Below are 26,595 nucleotides of genomic sequence, written 5' to 3' on the forward strand. Positions count from 1 at the left end.
TTAGGGCAATAGAACTGACAGGACTGAATGAAGCATAAATAATTCCAAGTTCTGAAAACACCCCACTTCTTACAATGCTTAGGAACCCATCCCTGATGGTAGAATAAGACATGTCCCCTCCCTGGAAGCATTGAATGTCAGGTTGGATGGGGCTTTGGGCAAAGAGATGTCCCTGCCTACTGCAGGGGGGTCAGAATGATGATCTTAAAGGTTCCTCCAACCCAAGACATTCTATGATTCTATGATTTCAATAGGTACTGAGAGGAATTCACTACTCCCTGAATAGCAGACACCATCTCCTTCCTCTAACACCTCTCACAATAAAATTGACAACATACCTTTAATTGGTGGATCCTTCTTATAATAGCAAAGAGTTTCTTGTGCGGCGTTCCTCGATTATAAGCACTGGTATGAAACCCAGGAGCTGGGATAGAACTTAGAAGCTCCATTCCTCAAATAGCACTCACATGAGTCAACAATACCCTCTCCACTTGGCTGAGACTTCCTTAACTATTAACATTCAGGACTCTGCTCTGAATTGCAAGTCTCAGGAAAGTGCCTTGAGCACTGTCTTGATTGCTTCTCTCAACTAGACCTTCAGACTATACACAATGTCTGCATCAGAATAATCTTCTCTAGCACTACAGTCACTCTTGAAAAGATTATTCAAGTCTTTGGAAGCTTTTAAGTCACAAGTAAAACACATTCAATGCAATTGCTGAAGGATGTCCTATACCACGCCATAGAAAACCCTATCAGAAGTGTGTTCTGTCATGGAATCTTGTGAATGTTAATTTCAGCACGTGCTGGAAAAGCCACCATTGTAGATTCTTCCCATTTCACAAAGGTATTTCCACTCCCCAACTCATGGAACCACCGTGGAAGTTTACAAAGACGTGGCTTCCCTTGTAATGTGTGCACGATCCAAGATCTCTGGTATTTCTGCCCCATTATGTCCCAGTATCTCCTCAACATGTTCATAAAAACCTGATTAACAACAGCCTTGAAGGCTCGTGTCCATTCCCACCCAGGATCCATCCTGGCCAATATAGAATCAGAGACTCATAGAATCAAAGAATCACAGATAGCCAAGGTTGGAAAAGACCTTCAAGATCATCCAGTCCAACCGTCTGCCTCTCACCAATAGTTCTCATTAAACCACGTCCCTCAACACAACCAACAATCAAACCTGATAAAAGAGCAATAAATAATTTATTTCATAGTTGGCACGTTGGAGGGCTTGCCCAAAGAGGACATTACTTCCTGCAGCAAGTATCTGCCTATTACTATGTGGCCAATGCTCGCCTGGGGACAATTCCAGGAGAGACACCAATGTCAATGGAGATTCTATTCACATCTTAGGAAGAAATTACGTGTCCCAGCCATTGTGGGTCACCTGCCATCACTCCATCCACGCGCTCTGAGTCTGCTGAATGTGACAGCAGTTTTTAATTGTCCCAAATAGGTGCTAATTCAGCATCTTGGAACTCTGATCCTATATCGTCATCCCTTATTCTCAATTGAAAATCCTATCAGCTGCTTCTTGTCACATGGAGTTGCCCAGTTCCAATGGCCACAGTGCTTTTACTCATCCCCAAACCTGTTTTATGGCATCTTTATTGTTCCCAACAGAATCACACGATCAGAGTATTGTGCAGGTTGGGACCATTGAAGGTACAGAGAAAGGTAGAGCATGGGGAAATGTGATCAGGACTGGTTTTCTTGAGCATTGCAAAGGACACATAATTGAATCCTTAGTCTGAAAGACTCAACTTAAACTGATGAAACAAATGAATCAGCATGAATGCCATGAGAGCCAAGCTACATCCACCTCACATACCTTAGAAGCAACCTCAAGGAATGGAAAATATGGGAATAAATACAGAGAAAAGCTCCGTGTATCTAAGAAATAAAAGAAATAGATGTGAGGACAAAGCACCATTGTGACAGTCCTGTGCACAATGGGAAAAGAGAAAGACTTCCATCAATTTTGGATGCACAACCACCTTTCAGAGGCAGAAAAAATGCTTAGCAGTTGTGTCTACCGGTCCCCTAAAATTGCAGCCAAGGGGGCACATGAGCAATGAAAGACATTTCCTTGTTCCAGGCATGGTTCTCCCACCTGCCTCAGCACCCCAAGCAAATTGCTGAGTGTCTCAAGGTCATTCCTGAGGAAGCAGATGGGATCACTCTATTGCTACGTCCCGTTCCCATGAATGTAAATTGATTAGAAAATTTGCACCTGTTGTTCATCATACGTACAACTAATTATGGGGCAGAATGGAGGTGGTGAGCAAGCAGAAAGAAGTCAAGATTAAGTACCGGAAGACATGTGAGAAGCAGATGTTGGGGGATAAGTGGTGAATTGCTGTATAATGCCTCATTTCCAGGGGTACCGTTTGGAGCCGTATAAAAGGCCGCCCACCACTCAACTCTTCATTCGCTCATCTTGAGTTCCTCTCACCTGTTCTCACCAGTCAACAGGGTAAGTTGGAGCTTGAAGCTTGCTTTCTCAGCTGTGTTGTATTGTATCTGTGTGCTTTGTAGGAGGTTAGATGAGATTTATTGAGCTGCCTTGTTTGAGGTCAGTTCTGGAGATAGGTTTGGAGGTCCATCTGGTTGGCTTCTTTTTGATGGCTGCTGAGCCAAATGGCCAATGCCAAAACATGGAGATCTCAGGGACAGAGATCTTGGGGTTCTTCGCCATCCAGTTTGGGATGGACCTGGGGATAATAATAATAACAAACTGAAATTCAGGCAGAGAAAATAAGACTCTTTCTGTTCCTTTCCAGCTTTGCCTACACACCAACCAACACCATGCCTAACGGATGCTGCTGCTACTCCACTAAGTCCTGCAAGTCTCCGTGCTGCAAGACTCAGAGCTGCTGCTCCTCTCAGTGCTGCTGCCCCTCACAGTGCTGCTGCCCATCTCAGTGCTGCTGCCCATCTCAGAGCTGCTGCTGCATGCCCTGCTGCATGCCCATGACCTGCTGCTACACCATGAGCAACAACAGCAGCAGTGGCTGCTGCGGCTGTGGCAACTAAAACCCTGGGCAAGGGGCAGGGTTGCGCTCAGCTCCCCTGCTGCTGCGCTTCTGCTGCTTCCAACATAGCTCCTTGGTGCTGGATATGGATATGGATACGGCCCTAAGCACTCTCTTTGCTTAGAGACTACAGATCTCTCCTCTTCTTTGCTCGCCTTTCATCACCAAATGCCTGTAATGTGCTTTGAAGTTTCTACCCACTGATCAGTGTGATTTTCCTTTGTAAGCTCTAATCCTGCTGTTAACTTTGCCTCTTGGTGTATGGGATGTTAAATGCTTTTCATCACTGTTTGCTTCCATCTGTCTGGAAAAAAAGCATATATGTCTATTAAAGCCTGTAGTTCATAGCACTGCAAAACTTGTGATGGTTGTCTCTTTGCTACGTGGTGCATCACCGCATCTATCGCATTCTATTTGCATTTTCTTCCAGCAATGGGCTGCTGCTGGATAGATGGTGTGGACAGGGGGGCTTTGAGCACAGAATGAGCATCTCTGTGTCCCTGATGCAGCTCTGAACTTGTGCATGAGCCTATTCAGATATAAGCTGGGTGTCTGTCCAAGCAGCCTTCCTGCTTTTGCTGTAAAACTACAAAGAAATAGGAAATAATATATAAACTCATGATGAGGGTGAATGGCTTTTGGAACACTGACACGGTCACACATAGGAGAGCTCTGTGTGCTTCAACCAGCTGTAGGTTTACTTAAGTACCTATGGAGATTCCCTACAAACAGTTTAACATTGATGAGAAGGAGGTTTCCCAATACGGAGCTGAGGAGGTGAAAGAAAATCTGAGATGCCTCCATCAGGAAATGGTTGGGTCAGTTGGGGTTACACCATAACACAGCACATGAGCTCTGCTCTGTGGCCCTCAGTCTGTGTCCAATGCCCTTTAACTGACTACACCCCACATCAGTCCCTTTGCACTAGGATCTGTTGCCCACCCACTGAAGTCCTTGAGTATCCTGGTTACACACACATCACTATCACAATGGGAGATGCCCACTTAGATCCTCACCTCTTCCCGCTGCAGGATTTGCAAATGAGAACTTTTCCTGCTTGAAGGTGCAAGTGAAGTGTGCCCTTTTGATTCCTCCCCATTAATTGCCTATAAATTAATCAGTTCTCACAGGCAGGCAATGTATGCCTCCTCAGAAGGGATTTGCTAGTAAGGAAATGCCATGCATGTTCTCCTAACCTGCCTGGAGACCTTGCAATTACACGTGTTCCTTGTCCAGCATTTTGCTCAAGGAATGACTCTCATTCCAGCAAAGCCTGGGAGGGAGCAGGTGGGATTTACTGCAGGGTGAAGCAGTGCTATGATCACATCTGATCCCCTTGCATGGTGTAGAAAGCAAAGCAGGGTTCCTGCTAATGCACTCGGGGCTGGCAGTAGCTCAGTATCATAGGATGCAGGGCAGACACAGGGAACTCACAAGGCAAGCTTCACCATCCACTCATTAAGCACCTCTCCTTCTCGGGGTAATGGGGCAACACCATCAAATGAAAGCCATGAATCTCAGCCACAGGAAAGCTTCCTGCTGAGTACTCTGTGTTTCTGCCAGCATCCAGCCCCACAGCAAAGGGCATGGGAGGCCAGTGTTAAACAAGCACTCGTTCTGCCTGGCTCAGTTGCCCAAGGCTTTACCTCGAGCTTCCTCCTCCCAGAAGATGGTTCCACCTCAATGATATCTATTCTTGTATGGCTTCAGTCCCTGCCTCCCGCTGAGCCCCATGACCCAACCTGGGACTGGTTTTCTGTACTGGTTTAGCTTTCCTGCCCTCAGCTTCTCTCAGTCAATGCTGTCTCTACAGGCCCTGGAAAAACATCTCTCCCTCCCCATCTTTATACTCTGAAAGGCTGCATTGAGTTCTCCCCAGAGCCTTCTCTTTCTCAGGCTCAGTAACCCCACAACTGTCTCCCCAGCAAAGGTGCCCTCCTGCACTATGGACACTGCTTTTGGTGCAGCCCCTGCTGCCTTTCTGGGGATGTGTGTACATTGACAACTCATTTCTAACATTTCATCCACCAGAACCTCAACACCTTCCCTACTGCACTGCATTCACCAACCAGGGTCATCCTGATCCCATTGCAGGATCATGTACTTGGACTTGCTGAACTTCTTGAGGTTATCATGCATCACACCCTTCCCCAGAGCTGTAGCTCCTCAAGTCGCCATTTACACAAGTGCAGTCCCTTGACTTTTTAATTAAAATGCAAAACCTTCCCCAGTGAGGTCAATTCAGTTCAGAGTGTTAGAAAAGTATTCCCAGGGAAGCAGAGCTGGTAGAGCAAAGAAGGAAACGTTCTTCTTTGTGTTGGTAATGCCCAACTCAAAGCTGGACCTCCCAGCCTGGAGGATGAGCAGAAGTTTAGGCAAACTAAAGGGACAACACGAGGACTCTCTTGGGATCAGGAGGGAATGAATGATGATCACATGGAGCCACGTGTTGGTAACCAGGAACTGATGTGACCCTGACATGTCCCAAACATATGATCTGCATGTTCCTTCCTCAAACACGTATCCCGTGACCGGGAACGAACTGATGTATATCCATGATATCCATCAAATATTTGTTTTACACTCCGGTCCGGTGAAACATCCCATCATACACCCAAAAAAAACACAACCTGGGGGCTTCAGTTTCAACCCTCACACTGACTCAGCATCAGCCACTGCTGAGTAAATCCCTGAGCATCTGTGTCCGTCACAGTCCGCGTTGGTCAAACGGATGCAGGGATGCATTTTTTGGCTCCCATGCAAAGCTGCAGCGAGGACAAATTCATTAGTATTCATGGGAGCCCTTTGATTATCTGCAGGCTAAATAGTTATGAGGCAAAATAAAGGTTGTGATCACAGATAATAAGGCAAAGAGTAAACATCAGAAGACACGTATAGCTAAAAAGTATGGGTTTGGGTTGGTAAACAGGGAAGTCTGAATGGTCAATGGCTGTCTCACTTCCAGGAGGAGGGTATGCGAAGGGCCTATAAAAGGTCCCTGGGTCCAGAGCACTTCATTCGCTCCTCAGCTTCCACTTCTCCACTTCTCTTCACAGTTCAGCAGGGTAAGTGAGAGCTTCTAAACCTTCCTTCCTATTCACAGAAGAGAAATGCTATGGGTGTCCGAATAGAGATGGGTACCTGGATTGGATCTTTGGCCAACGCTGGGCTTTAGGAAGGGATATGCTGGTGGCCTCATAATGGAGAGGCCATGGGAGCTTCGGTGGGGCCATTCAGAGCAATGGGAGCATTTCAGGCTCTGAAGAACACTGTATGATTGCTGCTACAGTGTTAGGGATGGGGAGGTGGGCAGAAGTTATAGGCAAGACTTACTACCAAAAGAAACCCCACAAAAGCGAGTATCAGCTCCTTGAATCTCTATCACTGAGTGAATTCTGCATTTCCAAATCTGCTCCCTGTCTCATCCTGACTCTTTCTATTCCCTTCCAGCTCAGCCCACACAACCATCACCATGCCCAACGGATGCTGCGGTGGTAGCAACAACAACAACAACTGCTACACTGTCTGCTGCTACACCCCAAGGTGCTGCAAGTCGTCGTGCTGCTGCCCCTCTCAGTACTGCTGCCCCATGTCCTGCTGCATGCCCATGACCTGCTGCTACACCATGAGCAACAACAACAGCAGCAGTGGCTGCTGCGGCTGTGGCAACTAAAGTTGCTCCTGCTGCTTCCCCTTGGCTCCTCGGTGCTGGATATGGACATGGATATGGACACGGACATGGATGTCCCTCCTTCTTTGCATAGAGACTGTAGATCCCTCCTCCTCTTTTCTCACCTTTCATCACCAAATGCCTGGAATGTGCTTTGAAGTTTCTCCTCTCTGATCAGTGTGGTTTATCCTTTGTGAGCACTAATCCTGCTGTTAATTTTCCTCTTGGTGTATGGGATGTTCTTCCTTCCTTGCTTTAATCTCCAATTAGTCATGAAAGAAAATAAAAGCTGTGCCTTTTGACACTGCAAAGATCTGGTCCATGTCGATTTCTTTTCCATTTTCCTTTAAACCATATTTCTGATATGGGACTATTTTATCAGCTGCTTACTTTCTGGTTACAAGGAATTTGCCAGCAACTCAGCATGATCCTAATGGCAGCACCCCAGGGCACACAGTGAACCTGGATCAGTGATCACCTTGGGGACAAGCAGCACTTGCTGGTATCAGTGTGCCAAGCCATGCAGTCCCTGCCATCTTTCCACACTTACAAGAAGCTCCATCTGCAATAGATGCACCTCTATAACCCTACAGCAGAGATAAAGGTCCTCTTGTTAATGGAAACCTTCCATGTGCTGAGCAGTAAAGCTTCATAGCAGTCCAATACTTTACCAATAAATAGACAAGAGTCCCATCTAAGGCAAATGGTGCAAGGAGAGTCACTGAAAGATAAGGAGGTACAAATAGTAGTTGGGAGGGTTTGGGAATGCTGCCTAATTCCAACTGGGGTTCTATTAAAACACGGCAGGGAGATCCAGAGGTGAAATATTTGCACTTTTTCTTTGCAAAATTCCATGGGAAGGACATCTAATATGATCAAAAACAAACAAACAGAAGCCAAATTCTATAGAAACAGCATCATCATGGGGCTGCAGCAATGAGCTGTAAATCAAAAGCAATGCTGGCTCTTCACCAAGGGTTTTTCCACCCTTACAAGCAAGTCCTGTGCTTCCCTGCAAAGCAATTACACTATTTTCCTGGAGCTGGAGAATAAATCATCCCAGCAAAGCCCTGCAGTCACACCCCTGCGTTCTGCACATGCTTTTCCATGTGATTCAAACCCCATTGCTGCTCAGACAAAAGCTGAGCATCGCTCCTAGAGCTCTGCTTTGGAGTGGAAGTGTTTTTTGCATGGACAGCCTGGGGCTGATAGGAGAGATTCTCTGCTGGTGTTTAAACAGAAATGCAAAGAGGAGGAGCTCTAAGGGCAGTGAGTCAATGCAGAACCATCAGGAGGTGGACATGGCCCAGGACAATGCATGGTTGGTTGGTGAGGTCAGCACCGCTCTGTGATGTCCTCATTCCAGGTTTTGCAGAGCTTAAAAGGGTGTTTGGTGCCAAACCTGCTCACATGGGGTGAAAAGGCAGAAAATCCTGGTTGGTGTTGAGCAGCACCAGGGATTGTATTGATTTCCCAAAGTGGTAATAAAACCCAAAGAGTGGTTTGGGGGGTAAAAGCCCACCCCATGGCCAAAGGGCTTAGGGGTGGTGGGGTAGGCTGAAACAGAGTGCAAAAATCAGTCAGCCATTATTGCAAGCAGAATTTATTCTTCTTCCATAATAGATAAACCACTTGTTTTGGCAAAAAGGTTATTCCTTTTCCAGGATGTGTTTATCTCTACCTTCTTTGAACTCTCTCCATGGAAACCCATCACCATTTGCACGCTGCTCCAACATCCCATTCCAGGGTATTTGGGATGAGGGATATGGATCCCCCCATCCCCATTGATGGGTTTTCCTCTGCCACGAGACTTTCTGGGCACACCAGTCAGCATCACAGCATTCCAGGTATCCTTATCCATATCCCATCTGACGTACATTAGGTAACAGCCTATTTGAGCGTGACCGATGGCAGAACTAATTAGATAATGGCCAATGCATATGCAAAGAGCTACGCTGACATTACAGCGAGGGAGATGCTAATTGCAGGTGATTAATTCAACAGCAAGCCCCAGAAGAAAAAAAAAGCAAAACAAAAAGATCCATGCAGAAGTGGCACTCAGTGCTCAGCTATTAATTCCCATGGCATGCCTCATTGCCAGGAAAACACAGCTGCATATAAAAGCTTTTGGCTCCGGTGCGGTCCTCAGGACTCGGACACTGCTCAGCCAGCGGTCGCAGGGTGAGTTGGATTCCTTCAGATCCCTAATTTTTGCATAGAAACTGCCCCAAAAATGCAAAACTCTTTTGTTTTCTTTTTTCCCAGCCTGTTTATCCCCGAGGGCTTGGCCATCTCTGCTGCACGATGCAGTACCGTAAGGGCGAAGATGACATGGATACGTGCCACAATGATGCAACCTGCGGTTGCCACGACGGCCCTGTGAGCATCCCAGATCTCTCTCCATGCCACGAACGTAGCAGCCTCAGCCACGACATCGAGGGGTCCTGCCAGAGCGTGCCACAGGGCTGCCAACCCATTGAGCCCTGCCCGCCCCGCGACTGCTGCCCGGCACAGCACAGCTGGGATTATGGCAAACCCCGGCGGCGGGTGGAGGTGAGCCCTGTGCAGCCCATTTGTCCGCCAGTGAAAATCCACCGCCGGCCATTGCAACAGTACCGACCACCACAGCAGAGAGAGGAGCAGAGTTGTTGTAAGCCCCGGAGGAGAGTGGAGCAGCAGCCCTCGGAGGAGCCCATCACGCTGCATCCCGTGCCCCTGCAACACCGCTGTCCCTGCATCCCCTACTGCCGTCCTCCTGTCCAGCAATGCCGTCCTGTCCAGCAATGCCATCCTCCTGTCCAGCAATGCCGTCCTGTCCAGCAATGCCGTCCTCCTGTCCAGCAATGCCGTCCTCCTGTCCAGCACTGCTGCCCCACCACCGTGCCCCTATTGCAGCATCCTGGCCAGCACCAGTGCAAGCAAGTACACATCTTGCCACCCTTCCAACAGAAGAAATGAGGAGGGGTCCCACGCCAGCACGTTGCCCCACACTGCTGCTCCCAAACTCAGCGTGGAGGTGCTCTGCTTTTTGCCCAAGCTGCTGGTGCTGTCACCTCTGCTTTCTGGCTGCTGTTCTGCACACTTCAGGCACTTCAGGGTCCGTGGTCCCCTGCTTTATGATGGCACCAACACTCTAAGTCCAGTTCTGGGTACAGCTGCCCAGGGAAGAGGTGGATGCTGGAAGTGCTCATGGATGGAGCCCTGGGCAGCCCGACCTGGTGGGAGGTGTCCTGCCCATGGCAGGGGGTTGGACCAGTTAATCTTTAAGGTCCCTTCCAACTCAAACCATCCCAGGGGTTTTCCCCACCAAAGAACAGACTTTAATCATCCCAGCCCCACTTTGCTCCTGGATCTCCCACCTAGGGGGAAGGCAAGCAACCAGGTGATGGATGAACAACAAGAGGTACAGGCAGCTGATAACCAGTGCTCCTTCTCTCACAGCTTCAGTGCATCATCATCTCAGGGCTGTTCCAAACCAGGCATGAGGCTGGGTTGGAAAAAGGCACTTACTGTGAGGGCAGGAGCAGCTGGGACTCCTGCAAGTTGACTTTCTCCCTGTGTATTCAAGAATAAAGCTGACAAAATTCCACTGACACTTGGTTCCTTCTTCTTTTACCCCATAACATCACCATGAGGAGATATTAAAAGTCATTAAAAATCCCATGAGGAAATTGGTTAAGTAGAAAGCAGGATCTGAGTCCATACATGAGAACCTCAGCCCCAACGATGGCCGTTTCATTGGGCTGAGCTGCAGCTGTGTGCTATGAACTCCCCTGCGTGGTGGTACCCACAAGGGGGGAGATGGATGGATGCTCCATGGACTCCCCCATGGTCCATCACACACCCCATCCCTGAGTGACCCTGCACATGCTGTTTGCTCCCTGTGTGCTACCACCCCATTAACCAGGCAGTAACACCACACCGGGACGCCATCCATCATGGAAATGTTAATCATGATAATTAGGTGTGTGTCCCAGCACGTGAGGTGTATCTGTGCATGCCAGGAATGCTTTCACTCGGTGCAGGAAGCTCAGTCCTGCTCTTCCCCCACTGCTGATGTGCTGCTTTGCCAGCAAATCTTTCCCTGTATGCATTCATATACACAGTGTTCTTTCTTCCTATCAACCCCAGTCGCAGACCTGAGCATCCCAAGCAACCCCAAGGAAAATCAGGGGGGGAAAAAACACATTTACTTTAGGCAGAAAACCGCCACAACTGATTTTTATCCCATTGAACCAAGGAAAAACCCAGTTCCACTGGGACTTTAACTTTCAAAATCCCTCCCTGAGTCCATTCATTTCTTCCCCATTTCCTCCCACCGCAGCTCTATGGGAACCTCAACTCAGAGCTGGGATGACCAAAGGCACCGTAGAGCTGGGCAGAAATGGAAGGGGCTCCATCCACTGTATTCCCTATCCACAGAATCAGTCCCTTCATCACCCAACCCATCAGCATGGTTTGCTCTCAGTGACTCAGTGTTGGCTGTTCCCAATCCCTGTCTGTTCTTCAGGCACCTGGAGGTGCCCCTATGGGGAGCAGAGGGAATGTCAGGGTAGAAACACTGTGTTTATGAGGGATCCTGACTCATTGGTCACCCATCAGCCTCCACTCAGTGTCTCAGTCCTCTCAGCCGGGCAATAAATGAGTTATTACCTGCCTCATAGAGCCCATATGAGCTTGAGCACTGCAGTTCCTTTCTGTGCACTTCTCAGTAACTGTGGTATAATTAAGAGATACTTATCAAGAATCATGAGTCAAACAGAACGTGCCAAGTCCCGGGAACAGCATCCAAATGGAAGGGATGTTTAGTCAATAAATAATTTAATCCTCGTTCCTGCAGTGTGTTTCATTTACAAGGGGAACATCCGTAACCCTATAAAAGGTCTCCGTCCCTTTGCCTCTCACAATCTGCACCCCTGGTCTGCGTCTGCCTTCCCTCATCACTTGGGTAAGGCAGCTCGGAGAAGCTGGGATGGGTTTGGGGTGGTTGGGATGCAGTGGGCACACGAGAGCCTTCCTTTGGACTGCACTTAACCAGGGGCTAAGTGTAGAGGAAGCTATTGGGGAATGAGGGTGTGGGGTTTCCAGCAGTCCCACTGTGTGCTGTAGCACCTTATGGCCACTTCTGTGATGGGAGATGGAAAAAACCAGAGCAAGGTCAGGAAAAGGGTTTGGAAATATTGGGTGCTAGCAAGAATGTCTTTCAGATCTGGCTTTGATGATAAGCAGGGCTGGGCTGTGCATGGGAAGCTAAAGAAAAGGAGAGGATGCGGAAATAAAGACGTATCTGTGTTTTCCAGGTTATTCCCTACAACTCCAACATGATCTACTCCTCCGGAAGAGAGTCTTACTTCAACCTGAATTCCACCTGGTATGATCCTGCTGGGTCCTGGCTGGACACACGGCGCACACCATTCCGTTATGGCTATAACAACTGCTGCTCCTCGCGGTGTGATGGTGAAGGTGTGGAGGGCATGAGAGGGCACAACTACAGGCACTACGGATACCGGCAGCCCGTCTGCTCCGAGAGATGCCAAGGATACACCACGGCTGAGTCGTGCCATGGAGGTGGAGGGTCCAGCTGTGCCAGGAGACCCACCTACAGCTATGGGTCATCGGGGGGATGTCAGGGCTATGGGAGGTCGGTGTGCTCCGAGAGGTGCCAGGGGTCTTCGGGTTCATGCCATGGAGGTGGTGGATCCAGCTGTGTCAGGAGGCCTACCTATAGCTATGGGTCAACTGGAGGATGCCAGGGCTATGGGAGATCTGTGTGCTCTGAGAGGTGCCAGGGGTCCTCTGGTTCATGCCAGGGAGGTGGTGGATCCAGCTGTGTAAGGAGGCCTACCTATAGCTATGGGTCAACTGGAGGATGCCAGGGCTATGGGAGGTCAGTGTGCTCCGAGCGATGCCAGGGGTCCTCGGGAGGGGGATGCCACAGCTCAGGGCAGCAGCCACAATGCAGTGAGCCAGTGCAGTGCATCCCACAGTGCTGCCCCATGCCAGCCCCAGTGCAGCAAGTGCCCACGGCCAAATGCATCCCACAGTGCTGCCCCATGCCAGCCCAAGTGCAGCAAGTGCCCACGGCCAAGTGCATCCCCCGCCAGCAGCAGCAGGTCTGCAAAGTGCCAGCCAGGAAGATAAAGTAAGGGATGCAAAGAGTGGGGATGAGTGAGAAACTTCTCCTAGTGTTGCCCTGATGTTCCACATGTCCTCAGGGATTTCCACTCTTCCCGTCATGTTGCTCGTGATGCGATTTGAAGATGTAACCCACTGTCTCAGTGTGCGATGCCAAGTGCTCTTCCTTGTCTCTGTGAGTCACGTAACACTGCAACACCCTCGTGCTGTGATTGATTCACCTCCCATCGTTCTTTCACGTCAAGTCCAGAGACAATAAAAAATACATCTCATGACCAACTCATGTCAATGCTTTCTACTCTTTGAATCATCTCTCTGTGTCTTTAAACTGCTTCTGCCCCTTCTTGTGGTAGGAGCTGAAGTCTTCAGCATCCTAACTCTCTCCTTGGCTTGGAGATTCCTGGTCAGTCCCTCCTGGTGCCAAGTTGTTCCTATCCAGGCACTGCTTCCTACTGAGAGGGAGCCAGCGGCCTTTTGTTGTGTGCTCTGTGCAACCCAGCAATTAAATACTAATATACTAATATTAAAGCAAACCACATAGACTTCATCAGAGAGGTAAAAATGAAAAGTTCTTCTTGACACATCATCTCATTCCCTGAGAGAGCAGCGGGTACTTTGTGATTTACATCACCCAGCCTCCAAAATCAGCCCTCAGGAAAAGACCAGGAAAAGAATTGGGAGCAAGGGCAGAGCTAGAGGGGATGCTGAAGGAGATGGAGCCTTTGTCCTGGGGAAGGAATGGGGACCACTTGGCCAGGAACATGAGTTAAAGGAGGCTTTGAATTACAGCAGCAAGGGGAAATTGGATCTCTGTAGCAGGGCAGAAGACCCTGAGGTCCATGTAGGGCTGTTGGGGTGAGGAGGAGCTTTCTGGGAGGATCCTTGCAACACTGCAGGGATGTGTCGGTGACTCACAGCTCTGCATCTCACGAGGCTCCAGGTGGCTCCTATGGGATTCCAGGTGGCTCCAAGAGGCTCCCAGGGGACTCCAGGTATCTTCATGTGGCTCCTAGAGGACTCCAGGTGGCTCCAGATGGCTTTCAGGGGACTCCAGGTATCTCTATGTGGCTCCTAGAGGACTCCAGGTGGCTCCAAGTGACTCCCAGGAGACTCCAGGTGGCCTCAGGTGTCTCCTAGAGGATGCCAGGTGGCTCTAGGTGGCTCTAGGTGGCTCCTTGCACCTCATCCAACCCAGAGCTTCCATCCTCCATGGTCCCCAGCCCGGGCCTCCTGCCTGGCCCAGCTTGCAGGATGTGACACAGCACAGAACCAGCTGTTCAGCAGCTGTAATGTGGAGATTTCCCTGCAGCACGACATGGGGAGGAAAAGAAGTCAATACAGGTGCCCCTTCCTGGGCATTTATGCACACATGGAGCTCTTAACATGCAGCCTTCCTCACTGGGCTCTTCCTCATGTGAATATGATGCTGGGACACCTTACAGAGCTCACAGTCCCCAATCCAATCACTGCTCTATGGACTGCAGTCACAGCATCCAAATCCACTTCTGCATCCCTCTGGAGCTGCTGGGAAAGGATAACTGGGGCTGGAGGATTCCTCCCTCCAAGCCAAAAATCAGTGAGAAATTCGGAGGTTTTGTGCTTCATTCATCACCTTCATCATCAGAAAACCAAGAACTGAAATACAGCCATACATAAACCACCCAGAAACCGTGATCCAAACCCAGCTCCTGAGACTTGTATTAAGACAATTGCAATTACTTTCATTTAAAAAAGAGCAATAAATTATGCATGGAAACAACCTCTAGACAACACCAAGGGACTCATGGAATCCTCTCTCAGAACCCAGGTGCTGTGCCCATGATACCCATGTAGGTGGCTGACACCCACCATAGGGTCAGGACTATGGGTCTCCAATGTGTGAGCATCCTCCCTGCTGTGCTCTGTCGTGGAGAGAAGTGATAAACATGTTTGTCACCATCTGGGTGATCTGGGGTGTAATTAGTGCCCCATTGTGAATGCTAGTTTCACAAGAATCCTCATTCTTCTGCTGTTTGTGAAATATCTCCAGCCAGCTTCCGATCTGCTCAGGGATCTTTGCAATGTGGTGATTCAGCTCCATGGGTCAGGGATGAATCTCCTGAGCTCTATTTCGTTTCAGTTCAAGCTGTGCTATTATTAATATCACAGTGGCCTCTAGAGTCCTGGTTGGGATAAGGCCTGGTGCTCTCTGTAAGCAGAAAGGCACTTTCCTCCCCAAAGCAGAGCCCCAAATGGGCAGTGACAAGGATTCCCATTGCACGTGGGGATGGAGGACAGAGGGAACAGCCCAGACATGTCACAACACTTTTCTTCCCTCTTTTTAGTTCAGTTAAAGGTGAAGAAAGGATGCTGCTATCGATACTGTTGCTATAGATACTGGGAATGAGCATTGCAGGGATGGGATGGATGCCTGATACTCCTGTCTGGATGCTCTCTGTCTCCTATAGGGTTTTCAATTAGGTTATAGGGCTTTCAGTTCCCTCTGTTTAGGTTAAAGGTTCTCCTTCAGGACAGAAGGACTGAGTTAGAAATATCACAACACTCCTTTCAGTGCTTCTTCATTGTTTTACTCAGAAATACCTTTCTCTGACCCCATGCCCCAGTTGAAGTCCTATTGCCCGCATGCCCCACTCCCATCACTCCAACTGCATCCAGTTTGCCTCAAAGCCTTCCAACCCAAAGCCCCAAATCTCAGGGATGGGTTTCAACCCCATAGGCCTCTCCATTCCTTTCATATCCCATCAGGGCTGGCCCTGCTGCCCCAGAGTCACTCCAGGATGTTCTCATTGACGGGACATCTCTGCGCTCACCTCCCATGGTGTGCTCATACCTGCATCCCTAATTCCCTTTGCCTCCTTCGCCCACTCACAACCTACATCATTTTTTCTTAGGCTGCTGAAACACGCTCATTTTTGTTCCCTACACATCACCATGGAGCCCTTTGCTGATCTTCAGGCCCCTTTTTATTCACTGCATTCCTTGGCAGCCCAGAGGATCCCATACCCAACAACCCACCCCATTTCCCTCATTCCTCTGTGTTCACATTTCTAGCTCTGCATTAGGCGGATACTTTAGGAGAATGCAACAAGCCCATCCAGAACCTCCCATCCCTGTGCATGAACACTAGGCGTGGAGGGCAATTAGCATTTTTATGGAGTAACACAAGGAATGGTGATCCCAAAGACAGGATATTGATCCATTCGTGACACCGTGAGTCAAAACAGGAGAGGAAAAACTCCAATTAACAAAGCGCCCGCGGTGGTGAACCATTGAGGTTCCCCAACAGGAGCTTGCCTTGTTTTGGGAGGAAAAACTCCCTATAAAAGACCTCATAACCATTTCTCTTCATTCCCTCATCTTCACATCTCCTCTTGAGCTCCCACTGAACAGAGTAAGTCCGGATCCTCGTAATGCTGTGCTTTACGTGCTCTCCAGCTTTGTCCCTATCTCAGATTCTTGGTCTTCTCTCGCGCCTCTCATCTCCACTGCTCTCTCTGGATCCATTTGTTTATTCCTTGTGGCTTCCTTATCTTCTCCTGTATGTAAATAATAGAGAGAAGCGAGGAAAACTCATAACTCACTGCTTCAAACTTATGATGGCGAGACTCTTCCAGCCAAGCTCTAGATCCTGTCTGGCCATCACTTCTCATTCATCCCTGAGTGCTTTAACATCTACCTTCTGTCTTTGCCAAGAAAGATTTGCTCTAAAGAGGGCACAGAGTGCAACGAGCACTACTGATTTCAATCCATATTCCAAGAAACAAGCCTGTAATGAGCGTCTTTTCTTGCTCCATTAACTTGCCTTTGGAAGACTCAATGGTGATGGTCTTTCCTTCAGGTCTGTGAAGATGTGCTCCCGCCAGGACAAGGATCAATGCCACCGGCAGGAGCGGTCCTCATGCCACAGCAGTGAGGGGTGTGGAGGGGGCAGCGGGGGCTCCGGGTGCCTTGGGAGCAGTGGATCCAGATGCCATAGCAGCAGTGGTGGGTTTGGATGCCATAGGAGCAGTGGATCCGGATGCCATGGGAGCAGTGGATCCGGATGCCATGGGAGCAGTGGATCCGGATGCCATGGGAGCAGTGGGTCCGGATGCCATGGGAGCAGTGGGTCCGGATGCCATGGGAGCAGTGGATCTGGATGCCATGGGAGCAGTGGATCCGGATGCCATGGGAGCAGTGGATCTGGATGCCATGGGAGCAGCGGGGGATCCTGCCATGGAAAGCCACAAGATTGCCAGCAGCAAATTTATCAAGTATCCTCAAATATGAAGTGAGCAGGATGTTACCTTCTGTTCCTCACAAGTTCAGGAATCCTTGTGGGTCTTATAGAACATAATTTCTCTTCCCTCCCCCCATGGCCAGTCTTGAATCTCTTATGGGTTTATCTGTGGGCATCAGAAATGTACTGCACATGTTCATGCTGGTGCAGTGTTCTCTCTATCCAGCTCTGACAATAAACGAGCCATTGCAATTTGCAGCATATGAGACTTTTGCGTTCATGATTTTACTTTCACATCATGGCACCACAGGGCACCATTAGCACTGAGCTGTGGGGTAGGCACTGCCCTCCTCTCCTTCAGGGTCTCCTAATGAAATAAGGAAGAATGGACATGTATAAATGCCATCTGGCTCACACAGCCCCTCCCCAGGTCACCTCCCCACTGAGCTGCAGACCCCAAATCTCCCATTGAGACCCCATTGGCTGTGACACTCAAGCCTTTGGGACCCACTCCATGGTCACAACATTCCTCTAAGGCCACAATGGGGGTTGAAATCCCTCCTTCCAATGCCAAACTCCTAAGCAGCCCCTCCAGAACCCCTCTGAGCAGTGCTTGGAGAGCCCAGGGCTGGCCCAGGGGCGTTGAGCGACGCCGGCGGTACGCGATGAACTGATAAATTCATTCTCAGCAGGTAATTAAACCAAATTGTGTAATTTATTGGTCTGCTGTTGCCGTTCGTGACACAAATGGTTGTTGCCCTGATAAGATGACTCCCACGTGTGTCACGGTGCTCACACACATCCCCTGTTGGTGCAGGGACACGATGGTGGTTGGAAGAGCCACTGCTGCCAGTTCTGCCTTCAGCCCAACTGCAGCCCCATTCCCATGAGGTGGATATGAATAGAACCTGGAGGTGCTCAGGGCTGCTGACCCCCAACAGCCTCAGATAGACAGAGATGGGAGGAGCTGAGCACAGCACGATGCCCACAGCCACAAATTGCATTGAATGCGCCTTTTCATCTTTCTCAGGGAGAATATTTATTATACTTCTGCTTCTGATGAGACAACAGAATGTAAATTAAAAAAAGAAGGCATCCAACCTGAGTACGGTTTGCCTTGACATCGTTTTAGCTCGTAATAGCAATTAAGCATTACAAAAGAAGCATTTGGGTTGCGTGCCTGATTCATGAACGCAGCCCTGCCCTCCGCCTTCCTAAAAACCCCCCCACATTTCAGCAGCCATGAATGTGTCAGAGGTTTTCTGGTGCTGGAAATCACTCAGGACCTCAAAACCAAAGGTTTAGGCAGCAGGTCCCCCTTACAGAAGCTGGCATCAGCCTGGAGGGGAACTTCCATGAAGTATTATGATCTTGCTGGTGGTTCCATGCTTTCTGAGCACTTTTAGATTGGCAGAACCTGACCAATTCCTTCTTCCTGCTGCCTGCTTGCAATATTGCCTTTAGTCTTCCTATATAACAACCAAAATACCCCATGTTACAGAAAGGACAACATGAGATCTGTGGTGTGAGGCACAGCCCCAACGCACAGCAGAGGTGTAGGGAAGGTGCGAGGAGTATCTCAGACCATGGCTTGCAATTAGCCCTGGTGCCTGGCCTCAAGGCTCCTGTGGGTCCATGCATCTGTCTGAACAACCCTTGGGTTTGTTGCCAAATTACAGGATAATTGGGGAGCGGAGAAAAGAGCTCCAGAAATGATGATGTTACAGGTTTAGGGAAAGTCCCAAAGGGCAGCACCCATCGGTGCTCTACTCGTGGCCTCCAACAGCCACCGACACCACCACCCCACCATCAGGCATGGGCCAAAAGTCAACCATACTGAATCACCTTCCAAAAATAGGAACCAAACTGGATTCCTAATTCCTGTTTTCATCCTTCTCACGGCAGCAGAGAACTTTTTGACCACACAAAGCTCCATAGGAGCTGCCCTTTCTCTTTCTCCCCATCCGTGTCCCACCTCAGGTGACTTTAGTAGAAAGGAGCCAACAGTGGCTGTACTCAAACCTCTGTTTGGGTAGTGCTGTCTGCAGTACAGAAGGTGGCCCTGGACACATTGTGGGTCTATGGGCATGGAGAGCACCTCGAAACCTTTCCAAAACCATATGCGATGACTCTGTGATTATTCCCCTACTAAAGGTGGAGCTCTCTCCAGTTTTAATGAACACCAAAACACATTGTGGAAATCAGGGCCACCCACACTCCCCAATGGGGCTCAGCACGGGCAGGGTTGGCAATTAAACAACTGTGCAGCACAGGAATGAACCAATGTGGAGAGGCAATACCCAATGCAGCCATGGTGAGTCATACAGCAGGCCAAAGAATAGGGAGGCCAAAAAAAAAAACAAGATCTTTGATGAATGAAATAAGCAGATAGGAGTTCTGCAATGGGGAGGTGTTGCTATTCTGGAGTAGGTAAAGGGTATAAAAAGCACTGAGGTCCCAGAGAGCCTCATCATCTCCACATCCCTTCACTGCAGAGCAACGCGGTAAGAACAGCGGTGCTGCAGAGCTCAGGGCAGCACCCAAACCCTGCTGGGAGGTGGAAGGGCTGGGAGATGGCTGAGCCCTGTAGCATCCCTGTGCTGCCCTATGGGTGCTCCTGATGGGGAGATGGGGCGAGGAGGGACTGTAGGGCTTGGGAAGGGGGATGCTGCAGGAGAGCAGAGTGTGGAGCAGGGGAGAGGTGCTGGGAATTGCTCTGCAGATTGGTGGTGTGCTAAGAGGGGCTCAGTGAGCTCACTTAGTAGGGCAGGCTGATGGCTTTGAGGATCCTGAAGGTCTTTTCCAACCCTGCTGTCTTACGGCTCTGTGATTCTGAGGTTGGAAGGCGCTGGGAGTGGGGCATAAATTTAACTTCCAGATTCCTCTTCTATGGAAAGGCAGAAGCAGGATGTCCTGACATCCCTTCTCTCCCATAGGACACCCAGCATTCAGCCATGTGCTCCCGTCAGGACAAGGATCAGTGCCACTCACAGGAGCGTTACACCCGACAGAGCAGCGGCTGTCATAGCTCTGGTGGTGGCTGTCACAGCTCTGGTGGCAGCAGTGGTGGATGTCACAGCTCCGGTGGAGGTGGAGGATGTCACAGCTCCGGTGGAGGTGGTGGCTGTCACAGCTCTGGTAGCAGCGGTGGCTGTCACAGCTCCGGTGGCTCCAGCTGCCATGGGAAGCCTCAAGTCCAGTACCACTACCCTCAACAACAGCAGCAGCAGCAGCAGGTCCACCAGCTGCCCTCGCAGAAGATGAAGTGATGGAGCACAGAACAGCTCCCCACATTGCACTGCACACCCCAGTGCACCCTTATGAGACCCCTCTGCTTGCCCTCACCCCCAAGGGGCACCACTGCTGCTCCCCTGCTGCTGCTCCATGGGGCTATTTGCTGTCTGGGTGCTGGCAGCACAATAAAGCATGATGTGTCTTAGAGCTCTGCTGTCTCCGTGTCTCCTTAAGCTCCCCATCCTCATTTTTCTCATTTACACTGAAGAGATTCGGATGGTGTTGGGTCTATGGAGTTGGTAGCTTCATTTTATCTCTACTAATAATGCTGATGCATCTCCCTGCACACACACAATGTGGTGGTGCTGCTGCTGGAAAGGCAGGGAGGCACCAGAGAAGGGGTTCCACAACTGGGAACTGGGAGATGGGACTGGGAGATGGGAGATGGGAGATGGGAGATGGGACTGGGATATGGAAGCTGGGAATTGGGAGATGGGAGATGGAAGATGGGAGATGGGAGATGGAAGCAGCTGGGAGCTGGAACTGGGACTGGGATTGCCCACCCCGAGCTCTGTGAGCCCTATGAGAGGCTGAATGAGGAGCTGGGAGTGCAGCCATAACCCACAGCCACTCCCATACATCCAGGACCAGCAGCAATGCCCCAAAACCCCAAGACAACCACACAAGTGTTGGCCAGCCTTATGTTCTGACATTTCTTTCCTTTATCTCTTGGATTTTTTGGCTTTTAATGTTGTTTTTTTTCCTACAACCACAATAAAATTAAAGAATCGGAGGCGTCTTTGCTTCCACGTCGCTGTCATTTCTGCCCTTAACTAAAAGGAGGGAGAGGCCAACGACAGCAAGGAAAACATGGGCTGTTATGAAACCTTATGCACGGTTATGCTGAACGCCTTCGCGTGTCCTTTCTCACTGCATGAATGACATCACCACCCAAAAAGCAATAAACTTTCCTGCACGGTACATCACCCCTGACCTGGACAAGATGAGCCTGTCACGAAACACCCACTGGAAAAGGCAGAAACAGGTTACACAAGGCTCAAGCAATGCAAAGAAATGCATTTGTTCTCAGGTTACAGTCACCAAGCATCAATTGGGGTGGTGCTCAGGTGCACAGGAGCCCCTCAGTGCTCTGACAGCTGCATGGATCTACCTGCAGGTCCCAGTGGTGCCCTCCCAGCTTGCTGCTAATTGCTCCTGCCTGCAGTTTCTATGTGAATCTGGTTGAGTTCAGTGTTGAGCAGCAATGGAAGCACCCACCACCCATGTTTCACACTCTGAGCTCTGCTGCCCTCCCATCCTCTAACCCCTGGTATAAGGAACAGCACTGGGTTAACATCACCCATTGGATGCCTTTGCTCACACCCTACAGACCATCATTGCTATGGTGGGAGCTTCACCCCTTGTCCCATTTAGCTCAGGCAGGGCCACGTGTGGGACACAGCACCCAGCAGCTCCCACCCACCAGTGGGCATCTGCCCAACGTGGGCTGGAACCACCCAGAAGCTTCCAGGAAAGAGCTCAGCATCAATACCAGAGCCCAGTGCAATGAAATGGGAACAGCTGGAGTCTTTCTGGGGAAGATATCAGCTTTCAGCTTGGACAATCCAGGGTGTTCTACCCCCTCACCTCTAAATTTATCAGTCTTTCCCATCCTTATGGTGAAGATGATGGAAATAGTGGCTCTATGTCAGATAGGAATTGGGGGCTTTGCTTTGAGACCCCTGATGTACAGCTGCAATGACAGCAAGGCTTCTGGAAGCTCAATGCCTTTGGGGGAACCTCATACCCTGTAGCTTAGGGAGAAAAGCTCGAAGACCACTGATAAACTCACTCTAACATCTCTAGAGGAATCCCAGGAGGTTTTAAGGAAAGAATAAGGTTTAAAGAAGATCTTTTTCACCCTGAAGCAGTGTGATCCTGGACCAGGATGCTCATGGATGTCCATGTCATTGGATGGGCCCAAAGTCTGGTGGGATGAGGCTTTGATCAGGCTGACCAGGGGGGTACACCCACAGCACAGCATTGGGCTGTGTGGTCTTTGAGGGTCCCTTCCAACCCAAATCATCCCATAGTTGTGTGTAGCAGCTTTGTTAGGATCAAACACCCAATGGAGTTGGGCTCAAGCTTCCCAATAGAGAAGAGTGAGCAACTCCACACTCATTTGTGCCTGGATTAGTTCTAGATGTATCCAGGGCCACCTCAATAGCAGGGATTAGACTCTGAGAGTGGATCCTCGTGGGACAGGGCTATAATTATGCTTAGATTTGATTTACAAAACAAACCCCAAATAGATGAGCCCTTGGAAAACCAGGCACCCACAGGTTTCCCTATTAGGAACAGGTGAGGCTGCCAATTAGATACTTATGTGGCACAGGAAACAGATAAAAAAAAAATGGAATGATATCAATCTCTAATGAGTCAGATGAGAGATGTAAACAGAGGGCGTTTTGATGAGGATTGGGTATGAAATTAATAGATGGCAGTGACAGAGAGCTGGCTCATTTCCGGGCAGAGGGATGTGGGACCTCTATAAAACAGCCCATGTTCTGGAGATTGTCATTTCCCTCCTCTCGCCTTCTTCTCGAGCTTGGGTAAGTCTAGCAGTATGGGTTTAGCTTGTCTGGGGATGTATCTTGCATGAAGGGACATGGAGCATGGGTTGAAGGCAAACATTGGATGCTCTGGGATGGCAGAGTGAAAGGGAGGAGGTGGTACCCAGCTGATGCTCTGTGGGTGGATGTGAGGCACCGTGATGGACCTCCAAAGGGATCCAGAACCCTGGGTAGTGTTGGTGCTTTGGGGCTTTGAACAGGGTGGGCACGGGGAGCTGTGGGGTGATGGGACACACAGCAGCCCCTTGACAGCCCTTCTCTCCCATAGGACACCCAGCACTCAGCCATGTGCTCCCGTCAGGACAAGGATCAGTGCCACTCACAGGAGCGTTACACCCGGCAGAGCAGCGGCTGTCACAGCTCCGGTGGAGGATGTCACAGCTCTGGTGGTAGCAGTGGAGGATGTCACAGCTCTGGTGGCAGCAGTGGTGGCTGTCACAGCTCCGGTGGAGGTGGAGGATGTCACAGCTCCGGTGGAGGTGGTGGCTGTCACAGCTCTGGTAGCAGCGGTGGCTGTCACAGCTCCGGTGGCTCCAGCTGCCATGGGAAGCCTCAGATCCAGTACCACTACCCCCAGCAGCAGCAGCAGCAGCAGCAGCAGGTCCACCAGCTGCCCTCGCAGAAGATGAAGTGATGGAGCACAGAAAGCTCTGCACACTCCAAGGCAGCCTGATGAGACCCCTCTGAGTGCACCCACCCCCTGAGGGACATCACTGCTGCTGCTCCATAGAGCTGTGCACTGTCTGGGTGCCAGCAGCACAATAAAGCATGATGTGTCTTAAGAGCTCTGCTGTCTCTGTGTCTCCTTAACCTCTCCCCATCCTCATTTCCCATGTGTGTTCATGCCATGCATGCGCTGCCTTTCTCTCTTTCAGCCCTCGTGATACCAGCTACAATCGATGTGGATCATCCTTGGGTTCTCTTAGCTCTGTCCTCCTCCCCTAATGGGTCCCAAGTGATGGAGAAAACCCCAAAACCCCTCCACATCCCATTGATTGCCCTGCATCCCAAGGCCCCATAGGGCTTTGTGTTGCTACCCCATCCCCATTGGGCTGCCCCACCTCCATGGTGTTAGCACTGCAGTGTTGAGTTGCTGGGGCTCACAACAAGGAGGAAGCTTCCTGTTATACCTCTTTTATTGCCTTTCTTTAAGGTGTTACAAACACTTAGGAAAAAAAAAAGGATAAAAACAATAAACCAAAGAAAAAAACCCTTTGGGATATTTACAGCACAGTAACAGCTGAAGGACCAAATCCTGCTCCATATTGGCTTGGGGGAATGTTCAGATAACATTCATCCTCATGCTTAAGTGACTGCAAAGTGAGCCCTGCCAGGAGCTATGTGTCACCCCCTGACTGTCCAAGAGCTCATAGATGAAGACAGAAACATGACAGACCTGATCACCTCCTGCAATGCCACCCCTCCTCCCTCACTACTGTTCTATTGGTTTCCCTATGGGAGTTAAGCACTGAAGGGGAAGGCAGCCCTGCTCTCCATCCTCCATGCCTCCCTCTGCAGGGTGATTACAGAGACCAAAAGCTCTCCTAAAATAAAGAAGAAGGCAGAATTTCCCTTTTTTCAATGGAAAAGCAAGCCAAGGCACAGGCCAAGCTGCACTGATGGGGGTGACATCCCTGTAGTGCTGAGGGGTCCCCTCAAACCCATAAGAATCCAATCCATAATGACTTCAAATCACCCAGAGATGAGCTGCCACCCATAGACCTTTCATTTTCCCAGAATAATTGCTTCTCTTTATTCATTAACACTGGACAGGCTGAGTCAACTAATTGCACGGCTCGGTCCAGCCATTCTGAGTAGCCATTTTTCACTTTCTACCCATTAAAGCTATGGGAGCTGGCAGAGGATGGGATTGATGCATCAGCCTCTGTTCCACTATTACATATACAGATCTGGCCCCAGCACCCCAAATCTTGAAGCCCCATTTGCAAAGCATCCCAAAGAGACACCTGCAGAGCATCGGGACAAAGGAAATAGGAGAGATAGAGTTAGGTTTTTCCTCATGGAGGTAATATATGGAGCGGGGCACATCCTCACATCCCCCCTGTTGTGTGATCACACTGTGCCCATCGCTGCTGTGCTTCACCCACGGGGGAAATCAGGGATCCTGTAGGGAGAAAACTCTATGGGGCAGCCACCCATGAGCACCCCATTAAAGCTGTCACCCCACCCCAAACCCCATCCATCCACTGCCCACCCCAGGTAGATGCAATGCTTTGTAAGGAGCTTGAAGCCAATCATCACTTTGCCATTTGGTTGGCTTTATGAAAGCTGATGGAATACCCTCCATCCCCCTACCCCTACCCCCAGTGGGAGTATTTTCTCATCATCCCATTTTCTCTGATGGAATTTTGCTGGGCAAACCATGGGAGGTAAAATTGGGTTGGGGACAGATGCAGTGCCACAGCTGGATCTGTCCCTGTACATTAAGGCAATGCAGTACCATCCAGGAGCACCTCCCTTCTGTCCCCCCCCTCTTACCTCCTCCTCTCCGTGCCCCTCAGTACACACAGGTTTTAGAAGAGCCCTTCTCCTTCTTGTTCATGGGCTCAGTGTCCGAATCCAGCGTGCTGCCGATGTAGTGATATTTACTGGTGGAAGACCTCTATGGGAAAGGAGACCATTAGACCCCCCTCCAATCCAGGCTGAAATGAGGGCTGTGTTCCCCCATCCCAATGGTAGAGCAAGACAAAAGGGTGCTCACAATAATGGGAAAATCAGCAGTTTGGGGATATCTCACACTAACACTGGATGTAGAGTGAGTGTTATAGGAGCCTTCATCACCCTCCTGGCCACCCCGAGATGTCACCCAGCAAAGTGCCCACGTTGATACCTTGACAGGAGCGAATTCCTGCTGGATCAGCTTCTTGAACTCACTCCTGCTGAAGGACTCGGATTTCTTCCCCCTCCTGGCACTGCCGTCCATCATATCAGTGATGGCTTTGATGAGCTTGGACATGTCGGAGTGACTTTGCTGGTTCTGGAGGGGAGAAAAGCCATCAGGAGGTTGGTTCTGCCCCCTCCCCTCCAGTAATGGAAGATCATTTCAAGCCTCTCTAAGTTTGGGTGCTAAGAAACCTCCCCGTGCTGGATGCTGAAAGCCGGGCTGCCCCCACCCTTGCTATCTATGGGGCTTCCACCTTCATTTGCTTTATTTCTTCACCCCCCCCCCACCCCACTTAAAACTACAGGAGTCGCTCATTGGGAGGAAGGAATCAGCTCTAGGGCGGAGCGAGGCGATGCCTTTGGTCTCTGCCCCGAACCCTGCGGGGAGGATGGGAAAACGACCCCGAAAAAAAAAGCATGAAATTAAACCGCATTATTTCCAAGTGCGAAAGGGAACCGGCGCACACTCACCCTCGTCCACCAGCTGATGGGTGCAGATCGCAATGGAAGGGAGGGGTGGGAGGAGGGTGAGGATTTCCCCCGGTCCATCCTGTTCTGCATCGCTCCCTTCCCACGGAGCCTCCCTCGGTCTCCTGCTTTGCCGACGGTGTTTACATGGGAAAGCAAATGTAGGTCAAGCGTGGAGATGCGGCTGTGGGCACTGCCCCGGGGGGGGGCTCTGCTGGTGGTGGGTGGGAGGCTGCTGGAAAATGGAGCTGTTGGGAGGTTTCCTTCGTGGTTGGAAGTCTGTATTCA

General features: G+C 50.1%; 7 protein-coding genes across 7 annotated transcripts; 6 read left to right on the top strand and 1 right to left on the bottom strand.

The window, feature by feature from the left end:
- Nucleotides 1-2,798: 2,798 nt before the first annotated feature.
- On the top strand, nucleotides 2,799-3,336 carry LOC116654387 (keratin-associated protein 5-4-like). The gene has a single exon (XM_032449146.1). It carries the CDS (start codon nucleotides 2,818-2,820, stop codon nucleotides 3,043-3,045), a length of 228 nt encoding a protein of 75 aa, XP_032305037.1. The 5' UTR covers nucleotides 2,799-2,817; the 3' UTR covers nucleotides 3,046-3,336.
- Nucleotides 3,337-8,759: 5,423 nt separating this feature from the next.
- LOC107324372 (DBF4-type zinc finger-containing protein 2 homolog) lies at nucleotides 8,760-10,302 on the top strand. Its single transcript, XM_015884349.2, has one exon. It carries the CDS (start codon nucleotides 9,019-9,021, stop codon nucleotides 9,670-9,672), a length of 654 nt encoding a protein of 217 aa, XP_015739835.1. The 5' UTR covers nucleotides 8,760-9,018; the 3' UTR covers nucleotides 9,673-10,302.
- Nucleotides 10,303-12,019: 1,717 nt separating this feature from the next.
- LOC107324405 (keratin-associated protein 5-2-like) lies at nucleotides 12,020-12,862 on the top strand. Its single transcript, XM_015884384.1, has 2 exons — nucleotides 12,020-12,788; nucleotides 12,819-12,862. The coding sequence occupies exons 1-2, from the start codon at nucleotides 12,036-12,038 to the stop codon at nucleotides 12,858-12,860; spliced, it is 795 nt and encodes a 264-aa protein (XP_015739870.1). The 5' UTR covers nucleotides 12,020-12,035; the 3' UTR covers nucleotides 12,861-12,862.
- A 3,831-nt stretch (nucleotides 12,863-16,693) lies between these two features.
- Nucleotides 16,694-17,137, top strand: LOC116654401 (sericin-1-like). Its single transcript, XM_032449184.1, has 2 exons — nucleotides 16,694-16,933; nucleotides 17,027-17,137. The coding sequence occupies exons 1-2, from the start codon at nucleotides 16,698-16,700 to the stop codon at nucleotides 17,121-17,123; spliced, it is 333 nt and encodes a 110-aa protein (XP_032305075.1). The 5' UTR covers nucleotides 16,694-16,697; the 3' UTR covers nucleotides 17,124-17,137.
- A 2,877-nt stretch (nucleotides 17,138-20,014) lies between these two features.
- LOC116654386 (loricrin-like) lies at nucleotides 20,015-20,338 on the top strand. The gene has a single exon (XM_032449144.1). The coding sequence runs from the start codon at nucleotides 20,023-20,025 to the stop codon at nucleotides 20,335-20,337; it is 315 nt and encodes a 104-aa protein (XP_032305035.1). The 5' UTR covers nucleotides 20,015-20,022; the 3' UTR covers nucleotide 20,338.
- A 2,473-nt stretch (nucleotides 20,339-22,811) lies between these two features.
- Nucleotides 22,812-23,719, top strand: LOC116654409 (loricrin-like). Its single transcript, XM_032449217.1, has 2 exons — nucleotides 22,812-22,914; nucleotides 23,204-23,719. The coding sequence occupies exons 1-2, from the start codon at nucleotides 22,840-22,842 to the stop codon at nucleotides 23,567-23,569; spliced, it is 441 nt and encodes a 146-aa protein (XP_032305108.1). The 5' UTR covers nucleotides 22,812-22,839; the 3' UTR covers nucleotides 23,570-23,719.
- Nucleotides 23,720-24,053: 334 nt separating this feature from the next.
- LOC107324383 lies at nucleotides 24,054-26,592 on the bottom strand. The gene is made up of 4 exons (XM_015884362.2): nucleotides 26,311-26,592; nucleotides 25,787-25,933; nucleotides 25,435-25,558; nucleotides 24,054-25,060 (listed from the first exon to the last, which is right to left on the bottom strand). Exons 1-3 carry the CDS (start codon nucleotides 26,398-26,400, stop codon nucleotides 25,454-25,456), a joined length of 342 nt encoding a protein of 113 aa, XP_015739848.1. The 5' UTR covers nucleotides 26,401-26,592; the 3' UTR covers nucleotides 24,054-25,060; nucleotides 25,435-25,453.
- Nucleotides 26,593-26,595: the final 3 nt, after the last annotated feature.

The sequence above is a fragment of the Coturnix japonica genome, chromosome 25, assembly GCF_001577835.2.
Source record: "Coturnix japonica isolate 7356 chromosome 25, Coturnix japonica 2.1, whole genome shotgun sequence".
Classification (NCBI taxonomy): domain Eukaryota; kingdom Metazoa; phylum Chordata; class Aves; order Galliformes; family Phasianidae; genus Coturnix; species Coturnix japonica.